The sequence below is a fragment of the Schistocerca piceifrons genome, chromosome 8 (assembly GCF_021461385.2).
Source record: "Schistocerca piceifrons isolate TAMUIC-IGC-003096 chromosome 8, iqSchPice1.1, whole genome shotgun sequence".
NCBI lineage: Eukaryota > Metazoa > Arthropoda > Insecta > Orthoptera > Acrididae > Schistocerca > Schistocerca piceifrons.
Genome location: NC_060145.1, coordinates 328,855,381 through 328,876,210, shown reverse-complemented (window position 1 = coordinate 328,876,210; position 20,830 = coordinate 328,855,381). Strand labels below are relative to the sequence as shown.

The 20,830-nt window shown below is 41.1% G+C and overlaps 1 protein-coding gene across 1 annotated transcript in view; it reads left to right on the top strand.

The window, feature by feature from the left end:
- LOC124711806 (ankyrin-1) overlaps positions 1-20,830 on the top strand; it is a 150,749-nt gene that overhangs the window by 67,812 nt on the left and 62,107 nt on the right. The window contains exon 6 of the mRNA XM_047242029.1: positions 8,448-8,715. Within this exon, the coding sequence (XP_047097985.1) occupies positions 8,448-8,715 (268 nt within the window). The remainder of the gene's footprint in view (positions 1-8,447; positions 8,716-20,830) is intronic.

The window sequence follows — 20,830 nt, the reverse complement described above, 5'->3', positions numbered from 1 at the left end:
TCTCCTTCCCCATCATTAGTTGCTGGAAGCCAGCTGGATGCTGACTGCTGTGACATGAGCACGAGCCAGCTGAGAAGAGCATATCAGTGAAACATCCTGCTTTAGAACATGGTCTAATCCCATACAACTAAAATCATGAAAAAGTTGTTCTGTTGCAATAAAAAGTTGGTGCAGCAGTTTGAGAAGTGTCAAGTGAAGGAGGATGATAAAGTCAAAAAATGATATATTCTTGTACGTGTAATAGAAATATATATTTCACAGAAATACAATTTCCTCCTTTTTTTTGAAACACACTCATAAGAGCAAAGTGGCAGTGCACAGGCAACAGTTAAAACTTATTTACAATTCATTATTTCTTTAACTTGCAGAAACATTGAAGTATTTGAACTGAAGTGTTGATTACTGTTCTTAGAACACTTGAGCATAATGTTTTTGAATTTGAAGCTTTATTTTTTCTTAATGTTTTAAGATAGTATTCAGTATTAGTTTTGCAGTCTTCCATGGCTGTTGTCATTCTGAATAAAATAATTTTGGGTAGTGGACCACGTCATTGTAAACTACTGAAGCAACTAAATTGTTTAAGTGCTTTAGTAATTTATAATGACATGGTCCAATACTCAAAATTATTTTGTTCAAAAAGCATTCAATATTATTAAATCTATGAACTTTTGCTGCTGCATGGAAATACTCTGTTGATTTTGTATGAATGAGACTGTGGAACTCATGAGTTGTGCTTTATTGATTGGTAGTAGCTTGTGACAAAACTGGTTTGCTGCCTCTTCTCATCAGGTCTTGCAATGTGAAATTATTAGTAGAAGCACTGAGTAACAGCTTTTAATGCTTTAGATGTATATCTTTCCCTACAGATTTCTTGATGATATTTGTTTATTCTTCAGGACTTACTGATTTCTTTTTTTTCTAAGTGAGTGAGGAGATGAAAGTGCCTGTGAAACAATGTCAAGGACAAAACTTTCACCATGATAGAAAGCATTTTTTCTCATTAGGGGCAGATGAAGAGCGTGTAATTAGCAATTCTAAACTGTGACGTTGGGATTATAATGGACAGAAACCAAAATGAAAATAATTTAAATCTCCAGTTTTTATGATTTTAAACATTTTATAATGGAATATAAAGCAGCACATAGAAACAAGAAGTAGTAAAACAAAGACGTATAGGCATCAATAGAAGAGAAAATCATTTTGAACCATAGACCCAGAGGATGTTGCAGGAAAGTAATTAGAGGTGTTAATAATCTTTCACATCCTCCTCAACTCTAGTGCAGTGTTTCTCTTGTTATATGTTCATTCTCGAATTGAAAATGCTGCAGTAACACTATGAACTTCATAATATACCTTGAAATGAAACTGTAACTGCCTAAAATTGTCCACACTCATCTTTAAAGTCCATCTGCCATCTACCTGATTTCCATATTGTTCAATCCCATTGTCCCTTCGCTTGGGGCTTTTATTATCTAGGTCATAATATTTTACTCGGTAAAATAAAATGTTATTGTATCAAAGGCATCCCTTTTTCATGGATGGAACAGGGGATCACAAGAATAAAACTAAATTTTGCGTGTCTTAGAAAGTTTGATACCTGGCCTGCACCTGTTCTTGTCCTAAATAAAAGATTTACCAAAGACACTGAAGGACTCTTTCCAAATGTGATGTTTGATAATGTTATTAATACACTGATAAAGCGACTCAACACATCCTTTTAGACAAGGAGAAATATGGAACAAGCTTACTAAAATGTTTGTTATAAACCAATCTTATGACATACAAACAGGATTGCCAACTTTTATCTTAAAAAGGAAGAATTTGATTATTGCTGATAAACACATTAAAAGTGGAAAAAACATTCTGCATTCTTGTATTGTAAGTTTTCTCAAGTGCTACTTATGATTACTAGAAATAGAGATCAAACTCCATGTGTAAAATTTCAGAGCAGCCAATCAGATAATAAACTGAGGTGGCACAGGTGTAGGGATAAGTTTACCATAAAGCTCATTTCAGCTTGATTTACACATTGAAATCTCTTTAATTTTGTTGATCTGCAGATGGGGTTGCTAGCATACTTTGCACTCTTTCTCTGAGTACTGCCCTGCATCATAATTTAACCTTAAGTGAAATAAATATTTATTATGCAGAAGCATGCAATAAGAATGTCGTGTAAAGATGATAACCCTAAGCCTTACAGAAGCCTCTTCAACAACATAGGGATTCTTACACTTTTGTGCCAATGCATTTGCTGTCTGTAGGAAATCACAAGAGTGGATTTAAGATGAAATCTGCAATTCACAACCCCAACGCCAGAAGTAGAAATAATTTTCATTTAGACAATGCTCCCCTCTCTAGGTCTCAGAATGGAGCTATATACTCATGTGCTGCAGTGTGTAGAACATTGCTGGTAGATATCAGACAGGGAATTGAAAAGCATATTCAAAAACAAAGTAGAGAAATAACTGCCAGTGTTATGAAAAGGAAAGATTGCTGTTCGCCATATAGTGGAAATGTTGAGTCACAGGCAGCACAACAAAAAAAAAAAAAAAAAAAAAAAAAAAAAAAAAAAAAAAAAAAAAAAACTGCTAAACAAATAAGCTTTCTGCCAAAAAGCCTTCTTCTGAATTGACACAAACAAACAAACAAACACACACACACACACACACACAGAGAGAGAGAGAGAGAGAGAGAGAGAGAGAGAGAGAGAGAGAGAGACGCAGACAAGCAAATGGAGCTCGCACACACATGGCCACTGTCTCTGGTTACTGAGGCCAGTCTAGCCTCGGAGCCAGAGACAGTGGGCGTGTGTGTGTTTTCTTTTTCCCCTATAATTCAGAAGAAGGCGTTTTGACCAAAAGCTTACTCGTTTAGCCGTCTTTGTATTGGGCCTGTCTCTGACTCAACATCTTTACTGTATGGTGAGTAGCAATCTTTCCTTTTCAGAATATAGTCATTATTCCGTCCTGGAGTTTCCATTGTTTAAATGAATATACTGTTAGCCACACTTTCTGTAATTTATCAGAATTTTTAGACTTGAGGACTTAAATTCTAGTTCATACCCATTTCATAATAACAGGTTTTAACATTACAAGTGTATAGATAGCTTTCTCTGAAATTAGTTAATACAAGGGCTTATTATGAGGCAGTAAATAAAACAGGCACCTCATTTAGAGTAAAAAGAGAAGTATGGATTTTTTTAAAAGTTGCTGGTTTTCTAATAATATAATCACCTGATTTGAAGGTAAAAAACTTTTCAGTTAACTTACCATGCCAGATTTGTATCAGATCCCCACTGACAACCTCCATTGTCATAAGCCAAGACCACCTTTCACGTAACTGGTGAGACAAGAAGACAGCATGTGACTGGGTAGCTTATGTCATCATGATGTTACAGGAATGGCAAATGCTGTGGTGGCACCTTCCCAACACAGAGTTTACATTTGACAGGCACAATTTGCAATGGTGCCACTCATATGAAATGGTGAACTAGTCAATTAATTACTCGGTCATGTTTATTTGTCATGTACCAGCTTCCATGCCTTGGTAGTTGTATAACTGAAGTGTCTGGTAAGGTTGTTGTCACATAGTCTAAATTCAGTGGCTTCCCTGTTCACAGTGTCTCAGTAGTTTTTGATATGGGCCATAATCCTTATTTGTTTGAACATAGTCTTGTGTTTACTGACCAAACAATGTGTAGCAACTACATATTTTTTAAAATTTTTATGCTTACGGTGATGTTGGTGTTCAGCACAGATCTATACAATCAGCTACACATAACTGCTTCCACTCATGCTGAATATTATGAATCCTTGGAACTTTTAGGCCAAGATTATCTTTTACAGGTCAACATTTCTTTAATTTTTTCATGTGGTCAGAATACAGGTCTGATATCTTGATGTTTAAGGTCCTTCATTCTTATGTATCTACCTACCTATTTAGCTTACTTGTCATTGCACCACAGAGTAGAAGTGATGCTATATGTTCGTCCTCCTTTCTTGTGTGAATGTTGTTATGTGTCGATTTCCAAGGTGGAGTGTACTTCATGTCATTGACAAATACAGTTTCTTATTAATTCTGTCATCAGATGTCACTTGATGGAGTCAAGGTGGTCATTGTCTGATGATGTCCTGGCTGTGTGTATTAGGGTGTTCAACAAAGCTCTCATATCATTTTATTTCTTTATTTTTTTCTATTTTACACATCTAGTTCCATAGGACCAAAATTGAGGAACAAATCTCCAGGGTGAATGGAATACGTCAGTACGTGAAATCGCAACAGAAAAGCTACAACAAACAAAAAAAGTTTATGAATCCTAAAAAATGACAAGCTATAAGTATATATAAAGACAGTCAACAAAGTAACATAGTAATTAGCTTAATTTTTTCAAGGGACTCCTCAATAAAATAGAAGGAGTGACCCGTGAGGATACTCTTCAGTTTAGATTAGAAAGCACTTCGATTTCTGCTAAGGTTTTGAATTGTTGTGGCAGCTTACTGAAAATGGATACAGCAGATAACTGCACACCTTTCTGCAGTATCCTCTGAGAGTAAGAAGAGTTAAGTCAAAATATAGTACCATATGTCATAAGCAAATGAAAATAAGCAAAGTAGACTAATTTTGGTATCAGACTATCACTAACTGTAGTTACTGTTCTAATAGTAAAAATGGCAGCATAAAGTCTTTGAAGAAGATCCTGAACAAGGGCTTTCATGACAGTTTACTATCTATCTGCATACCTGGAAATTTGGTGTGTCCATTCTCACTAATCATATGCCCATTATGTAATAGAATGTCAAGTTTTGTTGAATTTTGTGTTAGAAACTGTAAAAACTGAGTGCTATTGTGATTTAGCGTTACTTTATATTGTACAAACCATGAAATTATGTGCTGAACTGCACTATTTGAAACAGTGCCATTGTTGCACACAACATCCTTTACTACCAAGCTAGTGTCATCAGCAAACAGAAATATTTCAGAATCACTAGTAATACTACACTGAAGCACCAAAGAAACTGGTATAGGCATGCATATTCAAATACAGAAACATGTAAACAGCAGAATATGGCACTGCAGTTGGCAATGGCTATATAAGACAACAAGGGTCTGGCACGTTTGTTAGATTGGTTACTGCTGCGTAGTGGCTGGTTATCAAGATTTAAGCAAGTTTGAACATCATGTTATAATTGGCAGACAGGCGAAGGACACAGCATCTCGAAGGTAGCGACAAAGTGGGGCTTTTCCCATACAACTATTTCACGAGTGTATTGTGAATATCAAGTATCCGGTAAACCACCAAATCTCCGACATCACTGTGGCCGGAAAAAGATCCTGAAAGAATGAGACCAACAACAACTGAAGAGAGTTGTTCAACTTGACAGAAGTGCAACCTTTCCGCTAATTGCTGCAGATGTTAGCATGCGAACCATTCAAAGAAACATCGATATGGGCTTTTGGAGCCGAAGGCTGACTCATGTACCCTTGATGACTGCACAACACAAAGCTTCATGCCTCACCTAAGCCTTTCATTGCTGATATTAGACTGTTAATGACTGGAAATATGTATCTTGGTCGGATAAGTCTCATTTCAAATTGTATTGAACGCTTGAACGTGTGTCGGTATAGAAACAACCTCTTGAATCCATGGACCCTGAATGTTAGCAGCAGACTGTCAAGCTGTTGGAGGCTCTGTAATGGTGTGTGGTTCAGTTGGAGTGATATGGGGCCCCTCATATGTCTAGATACGACTTTGACAGATGACAAGTACATAAGTATCCTGTGTGATCACCTGCATCCATTCATGCACATTGTGCTTGCCAACAGACTTGGGCAATTCCAGTGGGACAATGCAACACACCACACATCCAGAATTGCTACAGTGTGGCTCCATGAACACTCTTCTGAGTTTAAACACTTCCGCTGGCCACCAAACTCCCCAGACATGACCATTATTGAGCATACCTGGGATGCCTTGCAATGTACTGTTCAGAAAAGATCCCACCCCCTTGTACTCTTACGGATTTATAGACAGCTCTGCAGGATTCATGGTGTCAATTCCCTCCAGCACTACGTCAGAGACTAGTTGAGTCCATGCCACGTCCTGTTGCGGCACTTCTGCTTGCGCATGGGGGCTCTATGTGATATTAGGCAGGTGTACCAGTTTCTTTGGATCTTCAGTATAGAAGGAATATCATTTATATAAATAAGGAAAAGAAGTGGCCCCAGCAGAGATCTTTGGGGGACCCTTCCCTCCCTCCTTCTCCCATGTAACCATGCCCACTTGGACCCCATATCATAGCCATTCTCAGTACCATGAAGAATTACCTTTTGCTGTCTCTTCTTGAAGCAAAAGGTGAACCAATTGCTGGGTACTGCCTGTATTCCATAATGGCCCAACGTCTATAGCAATATTTTGTGATAAAACTACCAAACACCTTAGTTAAAATCGAAAAAGATGCCTACCATTTGAAACCTGTTGATTAGTCTATCCAGTACCTTACAGAGAAAAGATAATATGGCACTTTCAGTTGTTAAACCATTTCTAAAACCAAAATGTACATTTGACAGCAAGTTATATGAAATGAAATGATCAATTATTTTTAGATACACGACCTTTTCAATTACTTTAGCAAACACTGCTGGCTTAGAAATAGGTCTAAAATTGCCTACCTACAGCACTACATCCCTACATGTCTATATACGTACCCCCTACACCCCTGCCTCTGCCTCCTACCCCAACCCCAGCCCCCACCCTGTATCTACCTCCCTCCAATACCACCCCCAACCCCCACCCCTGCCTCTACCCCCCACCCCAGTGCCAGCTCCACCCCTGCCTCCACCACACATCAATGCCACTCCCATTCCAACTCCCCCAACCCCCGCCACCTCCCCCATCCACTGTCCCTGCCCCTGTCCCTGTCCCTGCCCCCACCCCATCCCCACCCCATTCCCAGCCCCCATGCCCTGCCCCCACCCTTTGACTAACATTGAGCATTTGACAATTCAGCACAAATCTTTACTACTTTGTGTGCACCTGTTTACTGCTCAATGCTTGATTAGTGTTGTTGATGGGTAGTCTATCTTCATGCCATATTTATATAAAAGTTAAAATATTAAGATATCTACACTATGTAATCAAAAGTATTTGGACACCCCCAAAAACATACGTTTCTCATATCAGGCGCATTGTGCTGCCACCTACTGCCAGGTACTCCAAATCAGCGATCTCAGTAGTCATTAGACATCATGAGAGAGCAGAATGGGGCACTCCCCGGAACTCACGGACTTCGAACATGGTCAGGTGATGGTGTCACTTGCGTCATACGTCTGCATGTGAGATCTCCACACTCCTACTAAACATCCGTAGGTCCACTGTTTCCAATGTGATAGTGAAGTGGAAAGGTGAAAGGACACGTACAGCACAAAAACATACAGGCTGACCTCGTCTGTTGACTGACAGAGTCCGCCGACAGTTGAAGGGGGTTGCAATGTGTCATAGGCAGGCATCCGTCCAGACCATCACACAGGAATTCCAAGCTGCATTGGGATCCACTGCAAGTACTATGACAGTTAGGCGGGAGGTGAGAAAACTTGGATTTCATGGGTGGGCGGCTGCTCATAAGCCTCATATCACGCCCATAGATGCCAAATGACACCTTGCTTGGTGTAAGGAGCATAAACATTGGATGATTGCACAGTGGAAAAACATTGTGTGGAGTGACAAATCACAGTATACAATGTGGCGATCTGATAGCAGGGTGTGGGTATGGCAAATGCCTGGTGTATGTCATCTGCAAGCGTGTGTAGTGCCAACAGTAAAATTCATAGGCGGTGGGGTTATGGTGTGTCCATTTTTTTCGTGGAGGGGGCTTGCACCCCTCGTTTTGCATGGCACTACCACAGCACAGGTCTACATTGATGTTTTAAGGACATTCTTACTTCCCATTGTTGAAGAGCAATTTGGGGATGGCAATTGCATCTTTCAACATGATCGAGCACCTGTTCATAATGCACAGACTGTGGCAGAGTGGTTACATGACAGTAACGTTGCTGTAATGGACTGACCTGAATCCTATAGAACACTTTTGGAACTTTTCGGAACACCAACTTCGTACCAGGCCTCATCGACCGACATTGATATCTCTCCTCAGTGCAGCACTCCGTGAAGCATGGGCTGCCATTCCCCAAGAAACCTTCCAGCACCTGATTGAACGTATTCCTGCAAGAGTGGAAGCTGTAATCAAGGCTAAGGGTGGGCCAACACCATACTGAATTCCAGCATTACTGATGGAGGATGCCACGAACTTGTAAGTCATTTTCAGTCAAATGTCCAGATACTTTTGATCACGCAGTGTATATAAAAATGAGACTTTAGACAAGTTGATGAATCAGTGTGGGTGACAACAGTATTCTCCAAGTCTGATGTTAAAATGGGTTTCCTGTTACAGCTGTGGCGCAGAGACTCGAGTGAGGACAGCAACGCAGCAGATGACAGTCTTACATATTGTGTTCCTCATTGGACGTAAATCAGCAGAAGATACCTTGCAAACATGTAAGCTGCTGCTGGATCATGGATTACGGGAGCTGATTAATGAGCCAGACTCCTTAGGCAACACTCCTTTACATGGTCTGATCGTGCGATATGCCCTTGAGGAGGCACGGTATGGTTATGACCATGATAATCAGCCTTGGAACAAGTGGGATGTATTGCACTTGGTAAGCAGACATTAGCAGTTTTTCTAGCATTTGATTAATTGTTATGCTCATTATTGCTTGGGCTTGATTGGTACTAACTCCATATTATTCTCTACTGAAGAATGTTACTGATACTCTGCCTCTTGCGTATTGTGCCACTTTATTTTTTTAAACACTCCGACATTTTATGTTAATATTACTGAAAAACAAGCAAATGGGCATCTATCTGGCCCTACATTCTCCAGAAACGTGTTGTGAATGGAAAAGTATGAATGATTAATGTTTTCAGTTTTTAAATTTAGTGGTTATTGTGTCTGCTACAGACCAAATGGACCAAAATGAACAACAACCTGTCTCCACAGAGAGTGGAGTGAACTAAACTTGTGTACAGTCAGTGAAGGAGAAACCTGCAATTGTATGTACTCTGGACTATACCTGTGGGCAGAGTTATGTAACACAGTTTTCATAAATTCCTTCACTATATAAGATGCAATAAATATTCCAGAATTAGAATAAAAAGTGGCTGCCAACAATAAAGATTTTTTTAATAGATACCCGCTGTGTAGTGATGAAATTTGTCACTTAATAAAGGCAAGTCATCCTTTCAGAATATACTGATGAAGTAGGTTCATTTTGAGCAGTAATATACGACAGCTCAATGGAGGAAAGATCCATATCTGAAAAATTTGCACAGATCACATCAAATCACCAGAAAATAAATAGAAGTAAGCTGCTGAATTGTAGACCCATGTTATTGAAACTGATTTGCAATATGATTTTGGAACATACACTTTGTTCCTGTTGACACATAACCAGCACAGATTCAGAATATATTGTTCTTGTGAAACATAAATGGTTTTTGAATATAATAGAGGGAAACATTCCACGTGGGAAAAATATATCTAAAAAGAAAGATGATGAAACTTACCAAACAAAAGCGCTGGCAGGTCGATAGACACACAAACAAACACAAACATACACACAAAATTCTAGCTTTCGCAACCAATGGTTGCCTCGTCAGGAAAGAGGGAAGGAGAAGGAAAGACAAAAGGATATGGGTTTTAAGGGAGAGGGTAAGGAGTCATTCCAATCCCGGGAGCGGAAAGACTTACCTTAGGGGGAAAAAAGGACAGGTATACACTCGCACACACACACATATCCATCCACACATACACAGACACAAGCAGACATTTGTAAAGGCAAAGAGTTTGGGCAGAGATGTCAGTCGGGGCGGATGTACAGAGGCAAAGATGAAGTTGAAAGACAGGTGAGGTATGAGCGGCGGCAAATTGAAATTAGAAATTAGCGGAGATTGAGGCCTGGCGGATAGCGAGAAGAAAGGATATGCTGAAGGGCAAGTTCCCATCTCCGGAGTTCTGACAGGTTGGTGTTAGTGGGAAGTATCCAGATAACCCGGACAGTGTAACACTGTGCCAAGATGTGCTGGCCGTGCACCAAGGCATGTTTAGCCACAGGGTGATCCTCATTACCAACAAACACTGTCTGCCTGTGTCCATTCATGCGAATGGACAGTTTGTTGCTGGTCATTCCCACATAGAACGCTTCACAGTGTAGGCAGGTCAGTTGGTAAATCACGTGGGTGCTTTCACACGTGGCTCTGCCTTTGATCGTGTACACCTTCCGGGTTACAGGACTGGAATAGGTGGTGGTGGGAGGGTGCATGGGACAGGTTTTACACCGGGGGCGGTTACAGGGGTAGGAGCCAGAGGGTAGGGAAGGTGGTTTGGGGATTTCATAGGGATGAACTAAGAGGTTGCGAAGGTTGGGTGGACGGCGGAAAGACACTCTTGGTGGAGTGGGGAGGATTTCATGAAGGATGGATCTCATTTCAGGGCAGGATTTGAGGAAGTCGTATCCCTGCTGGAGAGCCACATTCAGAATCTGATCCAGTCCCGGAAAGTATCCTGTCACAAGTGGGGCACTTTTGGGGTTCTTCTGTGGTAGGTTCCGGGTTTGAGGAGATGAGGATGTGGCTCTGGTTATTTGCTTCTGTACCAGGTCGGGAGGGTAGTTACGGGATGCAAAAGCTGTTTTCAGGTTGTTGGTGTAATGGTTCAAGGATTCCGGACTGGAGCAGATTCGTTTGCCACGAAGACTTAGGCTGTAGGGAAGGGACCGTTTGATGTGGAATGGGTGGCAGCTGTCATAATGGAGGTACTGTTGCTTGTTGGTGGGTTTAATGTGGACGGACGTGTGAAGCTGGCCATTGGACAGGTGGAGGTCAACGTCAAGGAAAGTGGCATGGGATTTGGAGTAGGACCAGGTGAATCTGATGGAACCAAAGGAGTTAAGGTTGGAGAGGAAATTCTGGAGTTCTTCTTCACTGTGAGTCCAGATCACGAAAATGTCATCAATAAATCTGTACCAAACTTCGGGTTGGCAGGCCTGGGTAACCAGGAAGGCTTCCTCTAAGCGACCCATGAATAATGATCCAACTCCCCAAGACACTATCCAAATTGAACCATGCCTGGAACAGTTCCGTCCTCCGTCACAGCGGGACCCACCTCCTCTTCCTCAAAATCACCCTCTCCTAACCTTCCAGGAATTTCTGACTTCCAGCCTTGCCTCTCAATCCTTCTTAAAAAACCTTAATCCTACTCCCAACATCACCACTGCTGAAGCCCAGGCTATCCGTGATCTGAAGGCTGACCGATCCATCGTCATTCTTCCGGCGGACAAGGGTTCCACAACTGTGGTACTTGATCGTCGGGAGTATGTGGCTGAGGGACTGCGTCAGCTTTCAGACAACACTACTTACAAAGTTTGCCAAGGCAATCCCATTCCTGATGTCCAGGCGGAGCTTCAAGGAATCCTCAGAACCTTAGGCCCCCTACAAAACCTTTCACCCGACTCCATCAACCTCCTGACCCCACCAACACCCCGCACCCCTACCTTCTACCTTCTTCCCAAAATTCACAAACCCAATCATCCCGGCCGTCCCATTGTAGCTGGTTACCAAGCCCCCACCGAACGCATCTCTGCCTACGTAGATCAACACCTTCAACCCATTACATGCAGTCTCCCATCCTTCATCAAAGACACCAACCACTTTCTCAAACGCCTGGAATCCCTACCCAGTCTGTTACCCGCGGAAACCATCCTTGTAACCATTGATGCCACTTCCTTATACACAAATATTCCGCATGTCCAGGGCCTCGCTGCGATGGAGCACTTCCTTTCACGCCGATCACCTGCCGCCCTACCTAAAACCTCTTTCCTCATTACCTTAGCCAGCTTCATCCTGACCCACAACTTCTTCACTTTTGAAGGCCAGACATACCAACAATTAAAGGGAACAGCCATGGGTACCAGGATGGCCCCCTCGTATGCCAACCTATTCATGGGTCGCTTAGAGGAAGCCTTCCTGGTTACCCAGGCCGGCCAACCCGAAGTTTGGTACAGATTTATTGATGACATTTTCGTGATCTGGACTCACAGTGAAGAAGAACTCCAGAATTTCCTCTCCAACCTTAACTCCTTTGGTTCCATCAGATTCACCTGGTCCTACTCCAAATCCCATGCCACTTTCCTTGACGTTGACCTCCACCTGTCCAATGGCCAGCTTCACACGTCCGTCCACATTAAACCCACCAACAAGCAACAGTACCTCCATTATGACAGCTGCCACCCATTCCACATCAAACGGTCCCTTCCCTACAGCCTAGGTCTTCGTGGCAAACGAATCTGCTCCAGTCCGGAATCCTTGAACCATTACACCAACAACCTGAAAACAGCTTTTGCATCCCGTAACTACCCTCCCGACCTGGTACAGAAGCAAATAACCAGAGCCACATCCTCATCTCCTCAAACCCGGAACCTTCCACAGAAGAACCCCAAAAGTGCCCCACTTGTGACAGGATACTTTCCGGGACTGGATCAGATTCTGAATGTGGCTCTCCAGCAGGGATACGACTTCCTCAAATCCTGCCCTGAAATGAGATCCATCCTTCATGAAATCCTCCCCACTCCACCAAGAGTGTCTTTCCGCCGTCCACCCAACCTTCGCAACCTCTTAGTTCATCCCTATGAAATCCCCAAACCACCTTCCCTACCCTCTGGCTCCTACCCCTGTAACCGCCCCCGGTGTAAAACCTGTCCCATGCACCCTCCCACCACCACCTATTCCAGTCCTGTAACCCGGAAGGTGTACACGATCAAAGGCAGAGCCACGTGTGAAAGCACCCACGTGATTTACCAACTGACCTGCCTACACTGTGAAGCGTTCTATGTGGGAATGACCAGCAACAAACTGTCCATTCGCATGAATGGACACAGGCAGACAGTGTTTGTTGGTAATGAGGATCACCCTGTGGCTAAACATGCCTTGGTGCACGGCCAGCACATCTTGGCACAGTGTTACACTGTCCGGGTTATCTGGATACTTCCCACTAACACCAACCTGTCAGAACTCCGGAGATGGGAACTTGCCCTTCAGCATATCCTTTCTTCTCGCTATCCGCCAGGCCTCAATCTCCGCTAATTTCTAATTTCAATTTGCCGCCGCTCATACCTCACCTGTCTTTCAACTTCATCTTTGCCTCTGTACATCCGCCCCGACTGACATCTCTGCCCAAACTCTTTGCCTTTACAAATGTCTGCTTGTGTCTGTGTATGTGTGGATGGATATGTGTGTGTGTGCGAGTGTATACCTGTCCTTTTTTCCCCCTAAGGTAAGTCTTTCCGCTCCCGGGATTGGAATGACTCCTTACCCTCTCCCTTAAAACCCATATCCTTTTGTCTTTCCTTCTCCTTCCCTCTTTCCTGACGAGGCAACCATTGGTTGCGAAAGCTAGAATTTTGTGTGTATGTTTGTGTTTGTTTGTGTGTCTATCGACCTGCCAGCGCTTTTGTTTGGTAAGTTTCATCATCTTTCTTTTTAGATATAAATGGTTTTTGGTTTCACATGAAGTAATGAGTACTGTTAACAGGGTTCTCAAGTTGATTCCATATTGATAGGTTTCCATAAGACTTTTAACACTCTTCTCCACAAGCAGCTTCTAATTATCTTGGGTGCGTGTGAAGTGTCATCTCTGTCTGTGATGTTAATGGCTTGTAATTCATAGCCTCTCCTCGGTAGCACCTCTTTTCCGTTGCCTTGAAGCTTAAAGTTCACCCAAGTGTGAACTGTGGTGTTCAAAAATATACATGACACCATATGTTTAGTTGACATTAACTTGTATATTATTCCTTGCGAAGTTCACTCATTTACTACGATGACCTGAAAGAATCAGTAGAATTTTGGACTACAGAAAATATTGCTGCCTACAGATTTATAAAAATATATCAACATTATATGTCATCTGTGTTATGATTCCTCTCATTTTTATGAATGAGTACCATATTGAAAAGCAAAATGGGTAAAATTATTAATCAATGCTGTATGTCCGATGATACAGAAAAATTAAGGTGGCAATAGTAAGTAGTTAAAATTCGAATCTAACAGTGATTTTAACGTAATCTGTGATGGAAAATGGTACTGCTTGGGAGCTTAAAGTTTAATTATTATGAGAGGCAATTAGTTTTTGGTAATATAAAATACTATACACGAAAACTGAGATGCTTAACTTTCAAGTGGGTTAGTATAAGTTGTCATTCTCAAATACAAGTACTAACTAATGGTACTTTTGTGTGTAACTTCAGTTAATTGTAACTTAACAGTCCCTACTGAAAATTGCTTACACAAATGGTATCAAACCACTTGAAATAAGAACCTGAACAATAAATTCCAGTGAAATTTGGTCTGAACAATAACTTGAGATTTTCAAGTAGGCACTACATATTGCTAGGTAAACATAATCAAAAAAAGATGAAATTCAGTGAAAAAATCTGTTATTTTGGGTGTAGAAAAACATGACAGGTGGAAAGAATGGTAAGTCATTTAGTGAAACAGAAGTGATGTGTGGTGTTCCCCAAGGAAACATTAATGAAAAAAGATAAAAAATTTCAAAAAAAGTGGTTATTTTACTTAATAGAAAAACATAAGAGATGGAAAGAATGAAAAGTCATGTAGTGAAACAGAAGTGATACCTCATGTTCCTCAAGTAAGCATTATAGGCCCTCTGCTGTTCTTAATGTTGGATATAGGAGACAATCTGAGCAGTCCTCTTAGATTGTTTGTAGATGATGCTTTTGTTTGCCATCTATTAAAGTCATCAGAAGATCAAAACAAATTGCAAAATGATTTAGACAGGATATCTGTATAGTGCTAAAAGTATGAGGCATGTTTAATAAGTAATGGAACACATTTTTTCTGAAAGCTGGTTGGTTTTATTTGTAATTCCCGTGCACCATGTTAATCCTCTTTTGGCTACATAAGCTTATTTTTCAACATAATGTCTGTTCTGTGTGACAGCCTTACGCCACCTTACTGGGAGGGCTTGTACGACTGCATGCTGTTATTCTACTGGTCGACATGGGAGCCAATGTCTTGCTGCATTGATAACCTCCCAACCATCTATGCACTGCTTCACATGGAGTACAACCTTCATTGGGCCAAACAGATGGAAGTCTGAAGATGCGAGATATGGATTGTAGAGTAGATGAGGAAGTAAAGTACAATAAAGTTTTGTGAGCATCTCTCAGGTGCACAGACATGTCTGAGGCGCACATTCTCATGGAGAAGTGGAAGATCATTTACATTTTTATGGTGATGAATACTGCAAAGTCATTTCTTCAGTTTTCTGAAGGTAGCGCTGTAGGAGTCACAGCTTTGTACAGCCTGCCGGCACGTGGGAGATCTGACAGGTTTGCTCGACCTCGTTGTGATGATGATAGACACCTCAACCAGTGACTCACCATTTTTTTGTTTACTGCCAAGTCTCGGTAGACATTATGCAAGCACCTATAAATATTTGTGATGCTATGGTTTCCTGTCAAAAGAAACTCAATGCAACTCTCTGCTTGGGACACACCCCATTGCAGATGCCAATTTGAAGGTCTTGTGTGGCACCAACACCCTTTGGAACTTCATGAAACTATAGGGACTGAAGCTGGAATATTCCATGATGTCCCACAGCAAATTCAGAATTTCTTAACCAAAATTTGCTAAGGAAAAAGAAACATGATGCATTATTTATTGAATGCCCCTTATAGCTATTGACCTTGACCAATAAAAAAATTCTAACCCTGAACAGTAAGAAATATGAGGTCCTCCACATTCACATGAGTACAGCCCCCTATCCCAGAAAAAGGGGGGGGGGGTGATGTTATATTTTGGTTATATGAGTAATCACTCAAATTTAAAGGTTGTTATTCAGATAAATATCTCAGGTTACAATTATGAACAACTTAAATTGAAATTATTATGTAGAAAATGATGTGGGTAAGGCGAAATAGAGACCGAGTTATTTTGGCAGAACACTTAGAAGATGCAACATATCTCCTAAAAAGGCTGCCTATAGTATGATTATCTGTTCTCTTCAGGAATATGTCTGCATGGTATGGGATCTTTACCAGACAGGATAGACAGCGGACACTGAAAAAGTTCAAAGAAATGCAGCTCATTGTCTACTATTTTGAAATAGGAGAGTGTCATGGGTATGAGTGATATGGTATGTGATTCCATTTTGTTATCAAAACAGCTGAAATGTAGAAGAACTAAACTGGGACCATTGTATTTAATAATAATGTGAGGAGGTTTGTCGATTGTGAAAATAGTCACGAGGACACTGATGATGACATATTTTGTTTTTGTAGACATCTGTGCCACATAAGGAAAATTTAAGAGCACAGGTTCTAGCAACAATCACATTGTTCCCTGAAATGGTTCACTTTACTATCTGCCCTAAGTGATGTGACATAGGCCATAGGGCAAAACACTAGACTGGTGCTTCATGATTTCGTACACAAGCATGACATGTTCGGTCCATGTGTGTCCAGTTACATCCAGCAAACATAATAATGCAATCTGAAAACAATCTGGAGGATATTTGGGGAGTGTGGAGTGTGGGTGGGTGGGTATATCATGAGTGGAATTCTTCCTCCTTGTTAACTCATTGCCCTTTGTATCACTCAGTGATGTAAGAAGAAGAATGCTTTAAATGTGGGGTGAGTCCCCCAACCACCACTGCACCGCCAATTGGTCCCAGGGAAATAGTGGGTCCCACTCTATGATTATGGCTGCTTTACAAGTGAGTATATGAAATTCATCAAGGAAACTTTGCATGGTGTCATTCAGGGCTTAATACTCATGTATCTATATCTACAGCTGTACTCTCAAAGTCACCTTAGGCATGTGGTGAGGGGAGCTTCTGGTAGCACTGTTATTTCCCGCCTTTTCTGTTCCATTCACAAATGGAATGTGGGAAGGAAGACGGTTGGTAAAGCTTCGTGTGACATCCAATTTCTCTTATTTTCTTGTCATGATCATTTCACGATATTTGTTTTATGCAGTCATTCCACCTTGGGTTTCTCTGAATGGTTACTCTGAGGTATTTTACAGTAGTTACTGTTCCCAATAATATATCCACAATAGGATAATCAACTAATTGTGGATCTCCTTACCTATTTATACACATTACATTACATTTATTTATGTTCAGTGTCATCTGCAGTCTGTGCACCAATTGTTGATTTGGTACTGGTGCCAGATTTGGTCACTGATGTTGAGATGAATGCACCAGTGCTGGCTATTCACAGTTGTACAGTTTCGTGGCTGAACCATGGGCATCTTAATACAACGTGATTTGGCAAGACCCTCTGATGACTAAGGCAGTGACGAAAGTGAGTGCGCATTCCTCTGCCAGTGGTCTTAATGTATCTAAAACTTTCCAGTCGCCGATGTTACTATTCACACCCCATGACACATTCTTGGTTATTTTTGTCAGTTTGCCATTCAGGTTTGTTTGTACACTGTTGACTGTTTGTGGCTTCATTTTTGAATTGCTCTCCATATGTCCTTTCAAATTTTTATTTGATTTACTGTTGTCCACTCGGTTCTTTTCGGCCACTTGCTGGTTTTCTCTGAAACTGTCTAGTGGCATTCCCAACCTAGGTTGTGTGTTACAAAAGTGATGACAAGGTTGATTATCACATGCAAAATAGCTCGTAACAATGAATCAAAACTTTATGTAGCTTTGGCAGAATCAAATAGTGCTGCAGTAACAACAGCAGGATCAGATGCAGTTGCAACAAAACTATGGCAGGAGCAGATCCGGTAGAATGTAGAGCTGATCCGAACCAGGGCACCTGCCACTCGACCACCTGTGCTGCAAATTTCACTCCCACCCCCATCATTTGCAGTGTTTGATGGCACTCTAGAGCTGTGAGAAAACTGTTGTTGTTGTTGTCTTTAGTCCTGAGACTGGTTTGATGCAGCTCTCCATGCTACTCTATCCTGTGCAAGCTTCTTCATCTCCAAGTAGTTACTGCAACCTACATCCTTCTGAATCTGCTTACTGTATTCATCTCTTGGTCTCCCTCTACGATTTTTACCCTCCACGCTGCCCTCCAATGCTAAATTTGTGATCCATTGATGCCTCAGAACATGTCCTACCAACCGGTCCCTTCTTCTTGTCAAGTTGTGCCACAAACTCCTCTTCTCCCCAATTCTGTTCAATACCTCCTCATCAGTTATGTGATCTACCCATCTAATCTTCAGCATTCTTCTGTAGCACCACATTTCAAAAGCTTCTATTCTCTTCTTGTCCAAACTATTTATCGTCCATGTTTCACTTCCATACATGGCTACACTCCATACAAATACTTTCAGAAACGAGTTCCTGACACTTAAAGCTATACTCGATGTTAACAAGTTTCTCTTCTTCAGAAACGCTTTCCTTGCCATTGCTGGTCTACATTTTATATCCTCTCTACTTCGACCATCATCAGTTATTTGATCCTCAAATACCAAAATTCCTTTACCACTTTAAGTGTCTCATTTCCTAATCTAATTCCCTCAGCATCACCCGACTTAATTAGACTACATTCCATTATCCTTGTTTTGCTTTTGTTGATGTTCATCTTATACCCTCCTTTCAAGACACTGTCCATTCCGTTCAAATGCTCTTCCAAGTCCTTTGCTGTCTCTGACAGAGTTACAATGTCATTGGCGAACCTCAAAGTTTTTATTTCTTCTCCATGGATTTTAATTTCTACTCCGAATTTCTCTTTTGTTTCCTTTACTGCTTGCTCAATATACAAATTGAATAACATCGGGGACGGGCTACAACTCTGTCTCACTCCCTTCACAACTGCTGCTTCTCTTTCATGACCCTCGACTCTTATAACTGCCATCTGATTTCTGTACAAATTGTAAATAGCCTTTCGCTCCCTGTATTTTACCCCTGCCATCTTTAGAATTTGAAAGAGAGTATTCCAGTCAACATTGTCGAAAGCTTTCTCTAAGTCTACAAATGCTAGAAACGTAGGTTTGCCTTTCCTTAATCTATTTTCTAAGATAAGTCATAGGGCTAGTATTGCCTCACGTGTTCCAACATTTCTGCGGAATCCAAACTGATCTTCCCCGAGGTCGGCTTCTACCAGTTTTTCCATTTGTCTGTATAAAGAATTCGCGTTAGTATTTTGCAGCTGTGACTTTTTAAACTGATAGTTCGGTAATTTTCACATCTGTCAACACCTGCTTTCTTTGGGATTGAAGTTATTATATTCTTCTTGAAGTCTGAGGGAATTTCGCCTGTCTCATACATCTTGCTCACCAGATGGTAGAGTTTTATCAGGACTGGCTCTCCCAATGCTGTCAGTAGTTCTAATGGAATGTTGTCTACTCCCTGGGCCTTGTTTCGACTCAGGTCTTTCAGTGCTCTGTCAAACTCTTCACTCAGTATTGTATCTCCCATTTCATCTTCATCCTCTTCCATTTCCATAATATTGTCCTCAAGTACATCGCCCTTGTATAGACCCTCTATATACTCCTTCCACCTTTCTGCTTTCCCTTCTTTGCTTAGAACTGGGTTTCCATCTGAACTCTTGATATTCATACAAGTGGTTCTCTTTTCTCCAAAGGTCTCTTTAATTTTCCTGTAGGCAGTATCTATCTTACCCCTAGTGAGTAAGCCTCTACATCCTTACATTTGTCCTCTATCCATCCCTGCTTAGCCATTTTGCACTTCCTATCGATCTCATTTTTGAGACGTTTGTATTCCTTTTTGCCTGCTTCATTTACTGCATTTTTATATTTTCTCCTTTCATCAATTAAATTCAATATTTCTTCTGTTACCTAAGGATTTCTGCTAGCCCTTGTCTTTTTACCTACTTGATCCTCTGCTGCCTTCACTACTTCATCTCTCAGAGCTACCCATTCTTCTTCTACTGTATTTCTTTCCCCCATTCCTGTCAATTGTTCCCTTAAGCTCTCCCTGAAACCCTGTACAACCTCTGGTTCTTTCAGTTTATCCAGGTCCCATCTCCTTAAATTCCCACCTTTTTGCAGTTTCTTCAGTTTTAATCTACAGTTCATAACCAATAGATTGTGGTCAGAGTCCACATGTGACCCTGGAAATATCTTACAATTTAAAACCTGGTTCCTAAATCTCTGTCTTACCATTATATAATCTATCTGATACCTTCTAGTATCTCCAGGATTCTTCCATGTATACAGTGTGGGAAAACTACCTGTGTATATTTATGCTGTGTTGGAAGGTGGGAAACATATCAGATTCTGTAATCCAGAACACTCTGTTACTTAGCAATATGAAATGGTTCAAAAGCTGCGTCCATGCACAGACCCTGAAGCATTAGAATTTACTGTACTGTTGCAGTTTGCTAAATGAGTATTTATGCCATTAAACTCATACTGCGACAGTACAGTAAATTCTAATGCCTCAGTGTCTGTGCATGGACGCAGCTTTTGAACCATTTCATACTGCTAAGTAACAGAGTTGTGGAAAGTATTAAAAGCATATCGCATTGTAGTAAGAGCTATATTTCGAACATGTGCAAAACTTTACCACGCTTGGGGATTTTGCATTCTTTTTAATTTGGCATGCTTTTTTCATTGCTTCTGCAACAGCGATCTGACACATTTTGTGTACCACGGGGGATCAGTACCATCACTTATTAATTTATGTGGTATATATCTCTCAATTTCCATCGATACTACCTCTTTGAAATCATTCCACGTCTTTTCTATGCTTACTTGATCAGATTGGAAGGAGTG